General features: G+C 42.6%; 1 protein-coding gene across 2 annotated transcripts in view; it reads left to right on the top strand.

Annotated features, from left to right (window-relative positions):
- SRBD1 (S1 RNA binding domain 1) overlaps positions 1-4595 on the top strand; it is a 186018-nt gene extending 181423 nt beyond the window's left edge. For both annotated transcript variants that reach the window (XM_028516493.2, XM_028516492.2), the window contains exons 20-21: positions 257-441; positions 3734-4595. In XM_028516493.2, the coding sequence (XP_028372294.1) occupies positions 257-441; positions 3734-4023 (475 nt within the window). In that variant the 3' untranslated portion in view covers positions 4024-4595. The remainder of the gene's footprint in view (positions 1-256; positions 442-3733) is intronic.
- The last annotated feature ends 13050 nt before the right edge of the window (positions 4596-17645 follow it).

Raw genomic sequence — 17645 nt, 5'->3', positions numbered from 1 at the left:
TAACACACGTTACACTGTGAAATGTATCTGATGCTGATTCTGAGCGGGGGCTTCACCGGAAAGCAGCACAAGAGCCTAAGTCCGTCTCTGCCCCGTGTTCCCCAGGTGGTCCGTCTGGGACACCGTGGGCTGCGTAGCAGATTTCTAATAAACAAAACCTGGTAGACTGAGATGACTGAATGTTAGGGTGACCTGTGTAAGGAAATCAGAAAATAAGTAACATTATTAACGTGCTGGGCGTTTTTCCCCTCTGCAGGTTTTTATCATTCATTGGAGGGATACCGTGTGAGATTGGAAAGCCTGAAATGCAGCAAAAAATAAAGTCATTCGTTGAAAAGGAAGGAATAGAGAAAACTGCAGAAAGGTTACAAACAACAGTACACACCTTACAGATCATCATAGACGGACTCAGCCAGCCTGAAAGCTTTGACTTTCGGACAGGTAAACAATTGAACTTGAATAATAACACCCTCCACTTGCATAGCTCACATTGCCACCTGTGGCCCTCCCACCAGTCCTGTGCCACAGGCACAGATTTATTCTCCCATCCTGTGCGTGAGAAGACTAAAGCAGTGACCTTCCTTCAAAGTCATCTCAGTTAGTGAGTGTCGGACCCAAAGCTAGAAACCAGGTCTCCAGAGTCCTCGTCCCGGCTTACTTTCTAAATGCATCATCCACGTGCTGCTGGATGCATGGCGGCAGACATTTTTCATAAGCCTTTTTGTAAACCTGTTTAACCTCATAGGAACCAGAGGCCAAGGTGAAGCATTCAGTTCACAAACTGAAAAGTGAATCTTCTTCCTGAATTACAGCCGTCGGAGTTCCTGGATTTTGTGTCAGTGAACACCCTGAACAAATAAGATCCTATCTCTCTGTTGATTTTTCCTTCTAATTAAAAGTGCTCTCAGCTTTCAGCGCAGGTAGATAGATGGTGCGGGAAGTGTGACGGCCACAGTTGTTGAGAGCAGTGACCCGCGGAGAAAGAATGAAGGTGTCGGTTTCCCAGGGAAATTCGAATAGGAAGCCCTGAGGTTTGAATGAATCTGCACTTGTCTCATAACCCGTTTTATGATGCTGTGCTCAGGGCTCCCCTCCTTTCATTCTGGGTTAGGCTGTGCTGAGGTCATTGGACATGCGTCTTTGAAAAGGTTTAAGGGGATATAAAAACACGCCCAGCCAGCAAGCTCATTGTACTTTTCCCTCAACTTTTCAGTGAGTTTGAAATTAATGTTTTTTTAAGTTGGAGAAAAGTAAAATAAAATAAAAACAGCAAGAGCAATACCAAAGATGTAGACGTAGAAGCCTCTGGGTGGTCCATCCAAAGTGTCTGGGTGCAGGAGTACTCGGTAGAGCAGTGGCTGTCAGACAGCGTGGGGTTGGAGGGGGGCGCCAACGGCCGCTGCCCTGGGAGGCTGGCGGATGTGCCCTAGAGCTGTCCGTCCTTTTTTCCTGTTGTGATGCTCATTGCTCTATCAGTGCAGTTACTGTGGACTCAGGGCATACATCAACTCTCAAATCATATGGTTCAATTAAGTAACAAGTAGCTCAGTAGCGACCCTCATCTGGCGATGCCCCTGGTTGAGCTGAAACCAAATACGCATGGGCTCTGGACTGAGCTTAATAGTTACTGCAGTTTTTATTATTGTGACAAGTGAAATTTCAAATAGGTCTCTTTAAACACACTTTGCAGCTGGCCTATGCCCTTGTGTAAGTCATAGTTTTCAAGATGTTTGAGAATTTTTCATTTTAATGCTTGAAAACATCCCCAACAGGGAAAGCAGACAGTCGAATTCTGGAGGGGCAGATAGTGTTTTGGATGTTTCTGCACTACGGTGCTTATGTTACACCTCTTTTCCCCATTTTCTCAAAAGCAGTTCCCTTCTTGGTGCCTCATTCGCACCCTCACCCTGTCTTCTCACGCTTCTCACGCTGGTTTCTCAGCCACACAGTTCTATTTTACTGACAGTCTGGTTGCTAGTTGGTCCCCGTGACTGGGTCCATCATAAGCAGCCTGGTGAGGGGGAACTGAACCTGCACCTGGCCAGACACCGTGTTCAGGTTTGCCCGGTGCCGGGAGGATTCTCTGATTTGTCAGTGGCCCAGGCTATCTTTGGGAACATGTTAAGTAGTTCCCGACTCTAATTTTCCACACAAAATTAAACAACGCAGCTAATCAGGAACCCTTGGGGAATCTGTACCAGCTGGACCTCGACAGGAAAAAGTGGGGAGGATAGTTTTCCAGCATAAAAACAATCCTTATGGGGCCTCAGAGACCATCCTACCTCTGCTGCTGATCAGTGACCGAGTTTCTTGGCTTTGACGCAGCCATCGCCCTGTGTAATGTTACATTACGGTAAATTTCTTGCTTTTGGAATTCACTGCTTTGGCGTCAGGTGAAATTCTACAGAATCAGTTCCAGTGTTCGCATATTCCTATTTTATGAGGAAAATGAGATTTGAGGTTTAAAGAGGGCTTTTGTTTTGTTTTACAGGAAAAAGGTGAGTTTGTAAAAAATCTTGATTTCAGTGTGGTTGGGCTGGGGAAGGGGAACAGAGAGGTGACCAGTTGTTAATACAAATGTAAAGGATAGCTTCAACAAGTAATCAGGATAAAGCCAACAGCTGTGGAGGAAAAGGAAATGGAATGGGTGGAGGGGAAAATGAGGTCTTAGTAAGAGGAGATCCAAGCACAGAATGTGTTCTTTGTTACTAGAATCAACATTCAGTAATCCTAGGAAAGGGGGCGGAGAGGAGCATGGATAAATGGAATCCAGAGATAATCCAAAGGCCCCATTTAAAATGTTAGTTCTAACCTTCTCCCTCGTAAAACCTTTGTTTTTGTTTTGTTTTAACTAGAGCCACAATGATTCCTTGGCATGCTTTATGCCCCCCATTTGGGGGGTGGTGGTAACGAACGGAGAAACATAGGCTGGGTGAGAGAGAAAAGAGGGCTGTGAGGAGCCTGAGAACCGAGGACTCCGGTCCTTGCCTTTGTGTCTGTAGCGCCCGGCAGTGCGTGGCCGGGGAGAGATGATACTAGGGCTCCGGAACCGTCTGATGACTTGGATTAAAAGAAGAAAGACTAGGTACTAGCTGGTCTGGGTTTCTGAGCCATAGATCATCAAGAATCCATAAATTTTAATTGAATATATATTACATATATTCAAAATGGAGAGAAATTAATTCCTGAGCTCCAAATTTGTGGGGGGTGGGTGGGGAGTGAGACCAGAGAACATTTGAATTTCATACACATTTGACCAAACGTTGATGGACTTTGTATCAGCTTTTAAGAGTTTGAGAATCCAGGCACAGGGTAGAATCCCCCCATCTTCTGTCTCCAACGGTCTTACTTTGTCAGTGTTGCTGATTTAGCCTCGTGTATCCATTGGACACACATTTTCTAATCACCTCCTCATAAAGAGGAAAATAAGAGTCAGTCCTTAATATAGCTCTAATATTCACATGTTAGCAAGATGGAGTTTAAGGAGAAGAAAGCCTTTGAGTAAATTTTCTTGAACCATTTTTACTGTGTAAATGCTGTGTCTCCAACTAGGATGCATTTTCTTGGAGGCCGGCCTGTGCCTTCAGCTCCTTTGTGTCCCCCTTGAATGCTTGACACTGGTCTGGGCACATAAGTGAGATGCAGTAAACCCTTACTCACTCAGGAGTGTTGTGTCTGGGAAGTACAGTACCTTATTATTTACACTGAATCTCTTTTTTCCCTTTCCTTGTAGATTTTGTTAAACCCGATTTCAAGAGAAGCATAGTCTCCTTGAAAGATCTGCAGGTTGGGACAGTTCTTACAGGCAAAGTTGAGAATGCCACTTTATTTGGGATTTTTGTAGACATAGGAGTGGGGACAGCAGGGCTGATTCCTATACGAAATATAACAGAAGCAAAACTGTCTAAAACGAAGAAGAGAAGGAGCCTTGGGCTGGGCCCGGGAGAGAGAGTGGAAGTCCAGGTCCTCAACATCGATGCGGCCCGCTCCCGGATCACCCTGGACCTCCTTCGGGTGCTGTGAGTGTCCCGCCGAAGGCCAGACGCTTGGCTCCCCGCTTCTTCCGACTGGCAAGAACAAGTCAGGTGTCTGTGACTTCTCAGTAGGAGATGAGAAAGAATTCACTTAATATCAGAAGTACTTTCCAAACACTTGCCATTTTTCTTTCTGAATAAATAGAAAACTAAGAGTTCAATACCTGTTCCCTTTAAAGAAAACAACTAATAGGCATCCTTATGTGGCTTGACGTGGTGATGATTTTCTGACTCAGATTTTATTTTTTGTAATTCACCTTCTGGACTCCTTTCACATTTTGTATAAGAGATTCCTTCACCTCTACTTGCTCCTTTGTCTTGCTGGACTTGTATGGAATTGTCTTCTTGATTTGACTTGTACAGTCTTTAGTTCTTCCTTTTTATAGATTTTTTAAAATCAGGCTTTTTAGATTTGACTCATGATTTTTTCCTGCCAAGCCTAGCAAAAATATACCTGTAAAACAGACCCTGATACGTTTGTAACCCTCCAGTGGATGGCTCAAAGCATTTTCAGATGGATAAATGTATTGATCATGTCAATAAAGTTTTGTGGCCAGTGACCTTGTTTTTGCTCTGATGTTTCAGCGAGTGCCGTAGGAGTCATTTTGATTGAAGGAGGCGTGGCACACACTTGTACAAGTTTCATGTAAACCAGCTGTGCTTTGGGGGGAGAGGGGAGCCTCTGGAAATTTGGAGAATGACTTTCTCTTTGACCTAGCTTAGCACAGAAGGGTATATTCTCTCTGAAGCATTAGGATTGAACTTCAGATTGGGAGAGAAATGGCCTTCCTAAAGACTGAATAGAGATCATGTGTGAAAGAGCAAGACAAAGAAGTGGATAAAGCAAGTGACTCTTTAGCTTCAGTCAGTGGCGATGGTAAGCATTAGCATGCCCGTTTGGGGTACAAATGATACAGTGGGGCCTAGGCTGGGCTAGTGTCTCGTCCCTTTGGGCTGCTGTGGATGATTAGCCGAGCGGAGTCGCTGGTATGACTGAATGGGATGCTGGCTTTCTCTGTGTGTAGTAAGTGGAGGATGGTTACTAAGACGATGATGGATCCTGCTTTTTTTGCCTGGGACAGTCCTGGTAAACACTCAGTGTCCTGGCACAGTTTTTAATAGTGCCTCTTTTTATTTCCAAAGTGCCCCATTTCGAATAATAAATCATATGACCACCTTAGTAGTAAGTCACTTACAAAGTGGTAAATTGAGCTGTGTTTACTGACAGTTCTGCCTGACACTTTGCCCTTCTGGGAGGGGAAGGTGGGGAATGGGGGGAAGTGCGGGGATTAAGAAGTACAAATTGGTGGTTACAGAATAGATGGGGATGTTACGAACAGCATAAGAAATGGAGACGGCAAAGAACTTAACATGCATGATTCATGAACATGAACTGGGGGGGATTGCTGGAGGAAATGGGGGTACTGGGTAGAAGGCAAAGAGGGAAAGTTGGGACAACGGTAATAGCATAATCAATAAAATATATTTTAAAAGTTAAATTAAAAAATATATACAACCTTCCAAATGTTGGACATTGATCTTTTTAATGTAGTAGGTTCCTTAAAAGTATTACTCAAGTTCTGTTTCCCTAACAATTTCATTTCTGAAATGCTTTTTCTTGCTTGCTTGCTTGCTTGCTAGTCTTCGACTAGCAGTGAATCTTCATGTTGTAATTTTAAGTTGATTGTCCTACTCACTACTTCCAATGTTTTTCCTGTTTTATAACTTGTAGGTCAGTGTTGAATGAGGGATAAGCATCTGAAGAGTTTTATTTTGAAGCCTGCAATGTAATTTCAAATAAATGCTTCTTTAAATTTTAGATGTAATTGGCATACAAGGTCAGTCTGGAAAAAGTCCAGCCGTTGTTAATATTGTGAGAACAGTTTGTGCAACATCAGTGCGACCTGGCAGCCAAGGAGCGTGGACTGGAATGCGCATGTGTGAACAATGACAACTTCACTGTGCTAGTCAGTGGCGGCAGTAGATGTTGCTGAGTGAGTATGTGTACTGTGTGGCCCTAGCATTGAAAATGACTGAGCTAGCCCTGGCTGGTGTAGCTCAGTGGATTGAACATGGGCTGTGAGCCAGGCATCGCTGTTTCGATTCCCAGTCAGGGCACATGCCTAGGTTGCAGGCCATGATCCCCAGCAACCGCACATTGATGTTTCTCTCTCTCTCTTTCTCCCTCCCTTCCCTCTCTAAAAATAAATAAATAAAATCTTAAAAAAAAAGAAAGAAAATGACTGAGCTAGTAGAGCAACAGATCTGCATCAAATTTTACATTAAACCTGAACATTCCTCTGGACACTATTCAGATGATTCAGAAGGCCACAGCTATGGACAACTGGTAATTGGCAGCTTTGTCACGACAGTGCACCCATTCATGCATGATGTCTCGTGCAGACTGTTTTGGTGAAATGTCAAAACGCTCAGGTGACTCAGACTCCCCCACTACACAGCCCAGATCTGGTGCCCTGTGACTTCTGACTTTTCCCAAAACTAAAATCACCTTTGAGAGGGAAGAGATTCCAGACCATTGATGAGATTCAGGAAAATACAACAGGGCAGCTGATGATGACTGGGAGAACAGTTTGAGGCCCCAAGGTGCCCGCTTTGAAGGAGACTAAGGCATCATTGTCCCATGTACAACTTTTCTTGTATCTCGTATCTTCTTCAATGAATGTCTCTATTTTTATAATACATGGCTGGATACTATCTGGACATACCTCGCATACCATCTTATTAGTTCCAGGTGCACAGCATAATGCTTTGACATCTATTGCAAAAAGCCTGACATGGTGGAGATTCTGGAAGGCCTGTGCTAGGAGAAGAGGGGCATGTCTGATTCCTCTTTTAACCCCAGAATGTACCATGGTGCTTGGTGGTCAGTGTATTCAACTAACCCTAATCCCTATTCTACCAATAAGCCATGGTGTGCCTTTGAGCTGGTATCTTTGTACTTCTCGGGGCCTCCTTCTCCCAAGTTTAGAAAAATGGGCATTATTCCTGCCCTTATGAAGCTTAGGGTCTACTGAGGAAAGAAGTATCATTAATCAAAGAATCCCATAAAAATATAAAATTACAACCATGATAAGTGATATAATGGTGACAGCATTTAATAGGTGGATTGATCTAGTCAGAAAAATGTTTCAGTGGGTTTTGACTGAGGTGTGAGAGATGACCTGTGCTAACTACGATGAGTGTTTTGTTGACCTTAACAAGAGTTTTCAATCCACGGTAGGGGTGAGAGGCTTACTGGAGCAGGTCTAAGAGAGAGTAGGAGGAGGTGGGTTGGAGATGGTGAACATAGACCATCTTTTCAGGGGCTTTGGCTATAAAGGAAGAGAAATAGCACAGAGGCTGGAAGGGGAAAAGGAGTCCAGAGACAATTTGTGTGTATGTATGTCAGAAAAAAATAATAATACGCACAAATGGGAATGATCTGGTAAAATATGGAAATTTGACACAGGAGAATTACTGAGATGATATCCCTGGGTGGACAAGTTCAGGTAGAATCAGGTAGAATCCTATCGTGGACGCAAGTGATTGGTCCACGATAGGAATGTAAGAGTTCATCCATAACAACAAGAGAGATGATCGAATATATGGGCACAGAGGTAGGTAGGGAGATACAGTGCTGGGAGCTCGTGAAAGGTCTCTCTGGATTGCTTCTGTTTTTCACATTGAAATATAAAGGCACGTCATCAAATGACACCAAAGATTGGGGGGAAAGGAGCTGGGGGTTTGAGAAGAAAGGAAAAGGTAAGTAAAGGATGAGAAAGGGAAAAGCCTAGGGAAACAATATATTCAGTAATTTCCAGGCAGCATTCATTGTTTCACTTCAGGTGAGTGATCAGTTGAACATAGGATCTGTTATATATTTTCTTCAGCCACATCAGCTGTGTTGGCACAGGTCCTGAGTATGCGAAGATGTAGTTCAGGTTTGGGGGTTTGCCAAACGAGGGCGATACAGAAGGGCAGGGCAGCTGAGGGCACGTGGTCAAAGGAAGTGTTGACCATGGAATTTAAGCTCAGTAAGAAGAAAAGTAATGGTGTAAGGGGACCTGGGGGAGTGGGCAGTGAAAATGTATTGGATTAATGGATTGTAGGTCCTCATGGCATTGGAAGAAGGTGAGATTGGGATTGATAGAGGACATAATGGGTGGAAAAGTGCAGTTGTCACAAGTAGGGTGTTTTGAAACTACAGTGTTTTGGGTGATTTCAAAGGTTAAGGAGCAGGCAGTCATGGGAATAAGTAGCAGAGGTAGGGGACAAGGGCAAGATCATTAGGAGGGTGTCGGGGAGCTGACTTTAAGGAAGGATTACCTATGTGGACAGTGATTTTAGGAGGCTGTCACGGAAATGTGGGCATAAAATAACAGAGCGTGGACTGGAATGTCAGTGGTTGGAATGGTGAGAAGTGGTGGGTTTCTGGATGTAGTGGGAAGATGAAGGTAGCACCAAACAGGATTTCCCAGTGTACTGGGTGTAAGATGTGAGACAGACGGGAGTCTCAGGGTGGTTTAGCCTAAGCAACCAGCAGGATGAAATTGTTATCTCCGGACTTGGGGAAGGAGGCCACAGCAGGACGGTTTTCGTGAAGCTCACTATGGACAAGTTACGTAAATTGAGATACCCATTAATACCCAAGTGGAGGTGCCAAGCAGACAGCTGGCTCTTTTGGTCTGAAGTTCAGGGTGGGGGACTGTGTTGCAAATGTAAATTGGAGGTCACCAGCATATAGCTGTCCTTGCAGCCGTGAGACTGAATAAGGTCACCAGTGAAGTGAGCAGGAAATTAAGTAAAGAAGGGATTCAAGGAAGGGCGGAGTTGTTAAAAAATCCAAGGCACTCAGCTATAAATTGTCTAAACATCTCTGTAAGGGCAAGAATTTTGTCTTTCTCATGGCAGGCCTGCTAGATGCCTATTCAGAATTCACCCTGCCTTCCTTACTAAAAGAATTCTGATTGGGGAGAGCAGTAATGTGACTACTGGACATGGATGTGGCCATGTGACATAGTTCTAGCCCGTGAGTATAAGCGCAAGTCACGGGATGGGGCTCCAGGAAAGCTGGGAAGGGCGTGGAGGTCAGCTCAGCTCTCAGGCTTCTCTCATCCTGTGCCCTTGCCCTTGCCCCTCTGCCTGCTCGGACTGCAGATAGAACCCTGGGAGCGTCAGCGGTCAGGCAGTGCCTGCTGCACAGAGCAAAAGTTCATGAATCCACCTCGGCGCTGTGGAGTCACTAAAATAGCCCCGAACAGCCGGCCTACTCTGGGCTTCACGTTTTGTGTGGAAAACAAAAGCTTCATTCGCTTCAGAGCTATGGGGGGCGGGGAGGGGGTGTCACAGCAAAAGGTGTTTCTTAACAACATTTGTGTGGTGCCCGACTGTGTCTCCCAGCACTCCCTTGTAGGAAAATGCCCAGCATGGGATAGGCACTCAAATGCAGATTGATTAGGTGAATACACATCCAATAAAAGAGTTAAATAAAATGGTTGAGTATAAATGTTCAGAGACACTCAGTTTTTTCTTAATTGTACTAGATAATATGGTAGAATAAAAGTTTTATTTATTGTTACATACTATAAATATCTAGAAATTACCTAACAAGCAATGTATGAGATCAATATGAAGTAAAACCATAAAATGTTACTGATGAATGTTAAAATAATAGCAGAATGCATTAATATACACCATGTTCCTGGATTGGAAGATATGGGATGGTGGGAAAAAATTATATATATATATATATATATATATATACTATATATTAATATGTATATAATATATATATAGTTTTGCCAAAATTCCATTCATTCTGATTGGCTTTGCTTTTGTTTGTGTGCTCATCTGTTTATTTAAAGCTAAATGGAACATGAAAATTATTTAGAAGAGTGTGTGAAAAATCAAATCAATACCTTAAAAGAATAATTTACTTGGATGGTATGGGGGAATTTGTCCTACCAGATATCAAATTATACTTAAAAGCTGCCGTTGTTTAAACTGTCTGGTTAATAGGAATAGACAGACAGAAGAATGGAATAAACAATTCAAAATCAGTAAGTATTTAATGTATGTTAAAAATAGTAAAATGGTATTGCCACACTACACATAAAAATAAATTCCAGATGGATTAAATGTGAATAAAATGTTAAAAGAAGAGCAAGGAAACACAGAAGGGCTGTGAGAAGCAACCGGCCAGGCATGGTGTGGAATGCAGGAAAACAGAGAGGAACTCAGGCCTACAGACCTGAATTTCCATTGGGAAGACATTGACTCGACACCTACGGTGAGACCCTGTGCCAGCTGCTGGGAATGGAAGACGAATACGACATCTTTTGAGGATGTCTGTAGCCTGGTTGGAATTTAAGCTGCAGCAAAGGATATTTGAAGCTAAACCTCATGGGCATTTGGGGTTAAACCTGGCTGTTCTCTACTTCGGAACATGGTGTCATCCCCTCTTGATGCTATAAGACCCCTGGAATGCTTGGTTTGGGATTCATGGAGTGCTTGTGTTGAGGGGTCTGTACCTCTAACCCTAACCTACAAATTAGCACTTGTGTTAAAACTGGAGATGGAAAGAAGCGACAGGATGGAAAAACCAAATACATTTAGTCAATCTTTTCATTTTGGCTTTCTGCCTGAAATCAGTCATAATGAGTTGGATTTAAATAACAGATCGTGGAGAGCTTTTGAATGACCGGGCTCATTGCCAAAGCTGTCTGTTCCACAGGAAGAAACATATAGGTTTCTTCCCACTCATTTTATATGGTGAGGAGGATTCTGTGCGTGAAGGCTGGGTTTATTATTCAGGGGGAGAGTGGGGTAAGCTGACCCTGGTCCTGTCAGCACGAGAAATTACCTTTTTTAGAAATAAACTGAAAAACCACCCCGAGGAAAGATTTGCTATTCTCTTACTTCATATCAAGAACCTAAATAAGGATTATAATATCCCCCAAAAATATTTTTAAGGAGAAAAGTCTAACCCTAAAGAAAGGAAATACATTAATCTAAACAGTTCACGGAAACTTCTCAGATACCAGAGAATTCATCACAACTCTATAGCTCATCTAATGTGGCATGTCTGAAGTATTATGTAGCTCAATCCTAGCAGAAAAATCCAGAGCTGAAGACAGAATGGCGAAGGGAGAGATAGGGGACAGGGAAAGAGGGAGAGAGCAAGGGCACAGGCCAGTGTGAGCACTGAGCTTTGGGGTCTTGTTTTATCCAAGCCGTTAGGCCAAATCTATAAGACTCTCAGGTTGTTGCAGTATTTTGCAAAGGTAACGGTTGGAATCCTGCCGCTGGAAGCAGTTCCGACAGACTCCACCCCCTCAGAGGCAGGCCCTCAGTAACTTCCCCCCCCAGGGGGCAGGCCTTGGGGTGTCTTCCTCCGGTCCCAGCGATTGGTTCTTTGATCCTTTGACGTTTGCCCAGCTGCTCCCCAGATTGAAGTCTCTTGGCAATGAAGGAGAAGGCCGTGCAGTGCAAGTCAAACCTGATGTTTGTTCAAGTTCTTTGCTTCACGGCATTAAAATGATTCCAGGAAGCCAAAACTCAAAATGCCAGTTGAGTCAAGTTCAGTGTCATTTACTGCGGTAACCAAAGAACCGACTTTCTGAGAAGGCGGACTGGCACGTTACCTGTGCTAGCGCCCACAAGAAACATCTGACATTACACCTATATTTTAAAAGTACCAAAATGAAATAATAAAAGTTGGCAAATGCAAGTCCTGTGTAATTTGAGAAGTAGTCACCCTTCATCCCCCAGCCCTTTTCTATACATGTGCTCCTTCAGAAATGAAGATTTTTAACAAACGGGGATCCCATGATCTATATTGGCCTACTTTTTCTCTCAACAGTGTAGCGTGTGTATGCCTCACATACCTGCACCTCCATGTCTACCTTAACGTGTTTCATTGTGTGTGTGGAACCACCGCACAGAGCTGCAGTGAGTGAGCGCCGTGCAGCTCTGCCGAAGCATATGCTCGTGTAAATGTGCGTAGCTCATGTAAGAAACCCCGTAGGGTGAGGATAAATATTGTCATAGGACTTTGTTCATTGGTACGTGTCTGTGTGTGTGTCGGTACCGGGTTAAGATGTAAAATAATACATTGTTTACTGTGGGGTGGCGTTTTTAAGGAAAGCAAAAGCCGAGGCTGGGAGACACTGTCTCTGTGGGAGTTGTTCTTTCTGTTCCCCAGACTCAGCGCGCGCCCTCTCTCTGCAAAGCCTCTGTGAGTGTCACGCCATCCCTTCGGCCTGGAGCAGCCCCCCCCTTTGCTCTGCTCCGCAGTCTCTCAGGTCCCCATGATGGGCCCTCACCCCAGATGGCGTTCCTCAGAGAAGTCTTCCTGAACTCCCAGACTAATGCAGGTTCCCTGTCACAGGCTCTCCTGGCACCATGCAACTTCCCTTCCTGCACACAGTTTGTGACTGTCCATGTATGGTAACAGCGTTTAATCAGTGTCTTCCTCTGTGGGTCGGAAATTCCATGAGGATGGAAGCCTTGCCTACGCACTGCTGTTCATGGTCCTTGGGAATGTTCTCTCCCTTTTATTCATTCCTTACCTCCTGATGTTCGCCCTGTCTTCACCAGACCTGAATCTTTCATCGTTTTACCTTGATTCCTCCAGATACAGCCTTGGTCTCTGTCTTAGGTCAGGTCTTTGGGAATACAGACCATGAGAAAAAGTTTATGTACTCTGGTTTTCTTGGGGTTTATAATCTCAGGGAGGGAGGAGCAAGGGAAAATGGGCAGTGAGACCAGGAAAATAAGAAAGCAAAACAAAGTGCTGTGTGCAGCCTCATGAGAAAACACTGCTGGCTTCTTCATCACCAGGTCATCCTTGAAGACCCTCTGCAGAACGACGGTGACCCAGGGTGGAAGGGAAGGTAGGGAAGAAAAGATTATCTATGGTGTCCTCCCCATCTCTGGTTCCTTTCTAGTCAGATTCACCCCACCAGGCATTGATTTCCCATTCTTGTAGGTTTTATTACTTGGCTTCTGCAGACAGCTGCCTAGGACGTGGGTCCAGTTGGGTCAGATCCTTGTGCTGGAGCTGCTTTGGACCCACTGCACAGGTGCGATAGAGGCCTCACTGAGTTCTGGGCCTTCCCCCCACTCTCCCAGCGAGCGACAGTGACTGAGTAGCAGCCAGGCTTCCTATGGAGCTTCTGCCTGGAGGATGGGGGCGAGCATCTGGGTGACAGTGAGGCAGAGTGGACCTGGGAGCTCATAGGTCCTGTACATCCTCCGAAGCATTAGAATTGAGGTTCTTCCAAACTAAATTAGCTTGCCTGATCCACTAGATAGTGGACACTCACCATCCCTCCCTCCCCGCCCCAGGTGCTTGTGGAACTCAGCTCCAAGCCAGGCTACCCAACCAGCTCTCAGGGAAACCAGCCCCAGAACCTCTGCATCCCTGGCCTCACAGTTTGTAACAGCACTGAGTGCTCAGGCACTCAAAGCCCTCTGCTTCCTCATTGTTGTCAAGGTTCTCTTAGATCACTTCCCTCCCACCCAGAACTCCGAGAACACTGAGCAGAGGCTGCACATCCATCTAAGAAAGAAAATTAGAAATTCAGAGCAGTGGCGTGATCTCCCTGCCTCATGGAGAGTTTGGCTCCTGTGTGATTGATACTGGAAGCTGCTGTAGTTGAAAGTGGACATGAGTCAAAGGCCAAGAAAACTGAAACTGACCATTAATTGGCCCTTGACCCATCCCATCTTTCAAAGAAGAAAACATAACCCTCCGTGCTCCACCCTATCCCCAAGATAAAAACATCAAAAACCCTAGGAGAGGACAGGCAAGACCAGGCTGTGCATGTCTAATTTGACAAAGGGTTATTTAAAAATAAATTGCTCAAGGCAAAGCACAGTTGAAGACAGTTCCTTTGGGCTTTGGCCAACTCTTCACTAGTACAGTCTGCTGGCCCCCGTGAACGGAGCCAGGACCAAAGGAAACAGTCTGCGATCCAAAATTTTGCCTCCAGAAACTTTACCTTGCTCTCATTTGGGTTTGGGTTTGGGTAACAGCTTCACTGAGATCTAATTCACCATTTAAAGGATACGAATCAATGATTTTGAGTATACTCAGAGTTCTGTTGTATGATCATCACCACAATAAATTTCAGAATGTTTTCATTACTCCAACAGGGAGCCCTGGACCAATTAGCAGCTGCTCCACACACTCACCCACGGGCGACCACCCATCTACTGTATGGATTTGCCTCTTCTGGACTTTCCATACAAATGGAATAGTACACTACGTGTAACTGGCTTCTTTCACTTAGCATAATGTTGTCAAAGTTTATCCATTTGTAGCATGTATCAGTACTTCATTTCTTTTTTTTTTAAAGATTTTCTTTATTTATTTTTAGAGAGGGAAGGGAGGGAGATGAGAGAGAGAGAGAGAGAGGGAGAGAAACATCAATGTGCGGTTGCTGGGGGTTATGGCCTGCAACCGAGGCATGTACCCTGGCTGGGAATCAAACCTGGGACACTTTGGTTCCCAGCCCACGCTCAATCCACTGAGCTATGCCAGCCAGGAGTACTTCATTTCTTCTTATTGCTGAATAACCTACTATATGTATGCTACATGTCATTTATCAGTTGATGGACGTTTGGATTGTTTTCCACTTTTTGGCTCTAATGAATTATTCTGCCATGACAGTCATGTTCAAGTTTTTGTGTAGACATGTGTTCATTTCTCGGGTATATAATGAGGAGAGGAATTGCTGGATTAAGTGATCACTCTATGTTTAATCTTTTAAGAAAATGCCAGGATGTTCCAAAGTGGCTGTACCATTTTACATTCTTACCAGCAATGTATGAAGGTAATATTTTTTCCATATCCTTGTCAACACTTGTTATTATCTGTAATTTTGATTATAGCCATTCTCGTAGATATGAAGTGGCTTCACATTGTGGTTTTAATTTGCATTTCCCTCATGGATGATAAATATTGAGTATTTTTTCATGTGCTTATTGGCCATTTGTATATGTCCTTTGAAGAAATGTATATTTAGACTCTGGTCACTTTTTTATTAGGTTATTTTTGTAAATTACAGTAGTTCTTTATTCTAGATGTAAGCCCCTTATATAACTTATAAAAATTTCTCCCATTCTGTGGGCTTTCTATTCACTTTCTTGATAGTGTTCTTTGAAGCACAAAGTTTTTAGTTGTTATGTTCAATTTATCTGTTTTTTTAAATTTATTGCTTATGATTTTGTTGTCATATTTAGGAAACCATATAAATGCCTTAAATGCTCCAACCAAAAGACATAGGGTAACTGAATGGATAAGAAAACAAGACCCATACATATGCTGCCTCCAAGAGACAAATCTAAAGTCGAAAGACACAAACAGACTAAAAAGTAAAGGGATGGAAAAAAGATATTTCATGCAAATGGAAAGAGGAAAAAAAGCTGAGTAGCAGTACTTATATCTGACTTTAAAACCAAGACAAAGAAGGACACTACATAATGATAAAGGGAACAATCCAACAAGAGGACATAACCCTAGTAAACATTTACACACCCAACACAGGAGCACCTAAATATGTGAAGCAAACTTTGATGGACATAAAGGGAAAGATCAACAAAAATACAGTCATAGTTTGGGATTTTAACACCTCATTGACTTCAATAGATAGATCTTCCAGGCATAAAATCAATAAGGAGTCAGTGACCTTAAACAACACACTAGATCAAATGGATTTAATTGATACTTTCAGAGCATTTCACCTCAAAGCAGCAGAATATACATATTATTCAAGTGCACATGGAACATTTTCTAGAATACATGTTAGGACACAAAACAAGTCTCAATAAATCTAAGAAGATGGAAATCATATCAAGCATCTTCTCTGACCACAATGCTATGAAACTACAAATCAATCACAAGAAGAACACTGAAAAACACACAAAGACATGGAAGCTAAATAACATGTTATTACACAATGAATGGGTCAACAATGAGATTAAGAAAGAAATCAAAAGATACCTTGAAACAAATGAAAATGAGGACACCACAATACAAAATCTGTGGGACCCTGGGAAAGCAATCCCTAAAAGGGAAACTCAAAGCATTACAGGCCTGTCTCAAAAAAACAAGAAAAGGCTCAAATAAACTATCTGACTTCACACTTAAAGGAACTTGCAAAAGAACAACAAACAAAGCCCAAAGTGAGTAAAATGAAGGAAATAATAAAGATCAGAGGAGAAATAAATGAAATAGAGTCTAAAAAATGATTCAAAAGATCCATAAATCCAAGAACTAATTCTTTGAAAATATAAAAAGATTGACAAATCTTCAACCAGACTCATCAATGAAATAAGAGAGGGACCTAAATAAAATAAGAAATGAAAGAGGAGAAATAACAACTGACACCAAAGAAATACAAAGGATGGTAAGAAAATATTATGAACAACTATATGCCAACAAACTGGACAACCTGGATGAAATAGATAAATTCCTAGAAACATACAATCTTCCAGAATTAAATCAGGAAGAATCAGAGAATCTGGATAGACAGATTGCACCTAGAGAAATTGAAGCAGTAACCAAAAACCCCCAACAAACAAAAGCCCTGGACTGGATGGCTTCACAGGGGAGTTTTACCAAACATTCCAAGAGGAACTAACATCTCTCTTCTCAAACTATTTTATAAAATTCAAGAGGAGACAAGGTTCCCAAACTCATTGGATAATTTTGGAATTATCCTAATTCCAAAACCAGGTAGAGACACTACAAAGAAAAAAATTATAGGCCAATATCTCTGATGAACATAGATGCTAAAATCCTCAACTAAATATTAGCAAACTAAATACAGTGATGCATCAAAAAGATCATACACTATGATCAAGTGGGACTTATTCTAGGAATGAAAGGTTGGTACAACATTTACAATAAATGTGATTCACCACATAAACCAAGTGAAGGATAATAACCACATGATCATATCAATAGATGCAGAAAAAGCATTTGATGAAATCCAGCACTTATTTATGATAAAAACTCTCAGCAAACTAGGAAAAGAGGGAACATACCTAAACATAAAAAAAGCCATATATGACAAACCCTCTGCCAGCATCATACTCAATGGACAATTAACTACAAGCATTTCCTCTTAAGATCAGGAACAAGACAGGGATGTCCACTTTCACCTCTGTTATTCAACACAGTACTAGAAGTTCTAGCCACAGCAATCAGACAAGAAGAAGAAATAAACAGCATCCAATTTGGAAAGGAAAAAGTGAAACTGCCATTATTTGCAGAGGACATGATACTATACATAGAGAACCCCAAAGATCCCACCAAGAAACTGCTAGAACTGATAAATGAATTCAACAAAGTAGCAGGATACAAAATTAATATCCAGAAATCATTTGCATTTTATATGCCAATAATGAACTAACAGGGAATTAAGAAAACAATCCATTCACAATTTCTTCAAAAATAATAAAATACCTAGGAATAAACCTAACCAAGGATGAAAAAGGCCTGTACTCAGAAAATTACAAGACACTGAAGAAAGAAATAGAAGCTACAAATAAGTGGAAGCACATACTGTGTCATGGATAGGAACAATTAACATCATTAAAATG

The sequence above is a fragment of the Phyllostomus discolor genome, chromosome 6 (genome assembly GCF_004126475.2).
Source record: "Phyllostomus discolor isolate MPI-MPIP mPhyDis1 chromosome 6, mPhyDis1.pri.v3, whole genome shotgun sequence".
Taxonomy (NCBI): domain Eukaryota; kingdom Metazoa; phylum Chordata; class Mammalia; order Chiroptera; family Phyllostomidae; genus Phyllostomus; species Phyllostomus discolor.
The sequence above is the reverse complement of the archived record's forward strand: the minus strand, read 5'-3'. Positions and strand labels throughout refer to the sequence as shown.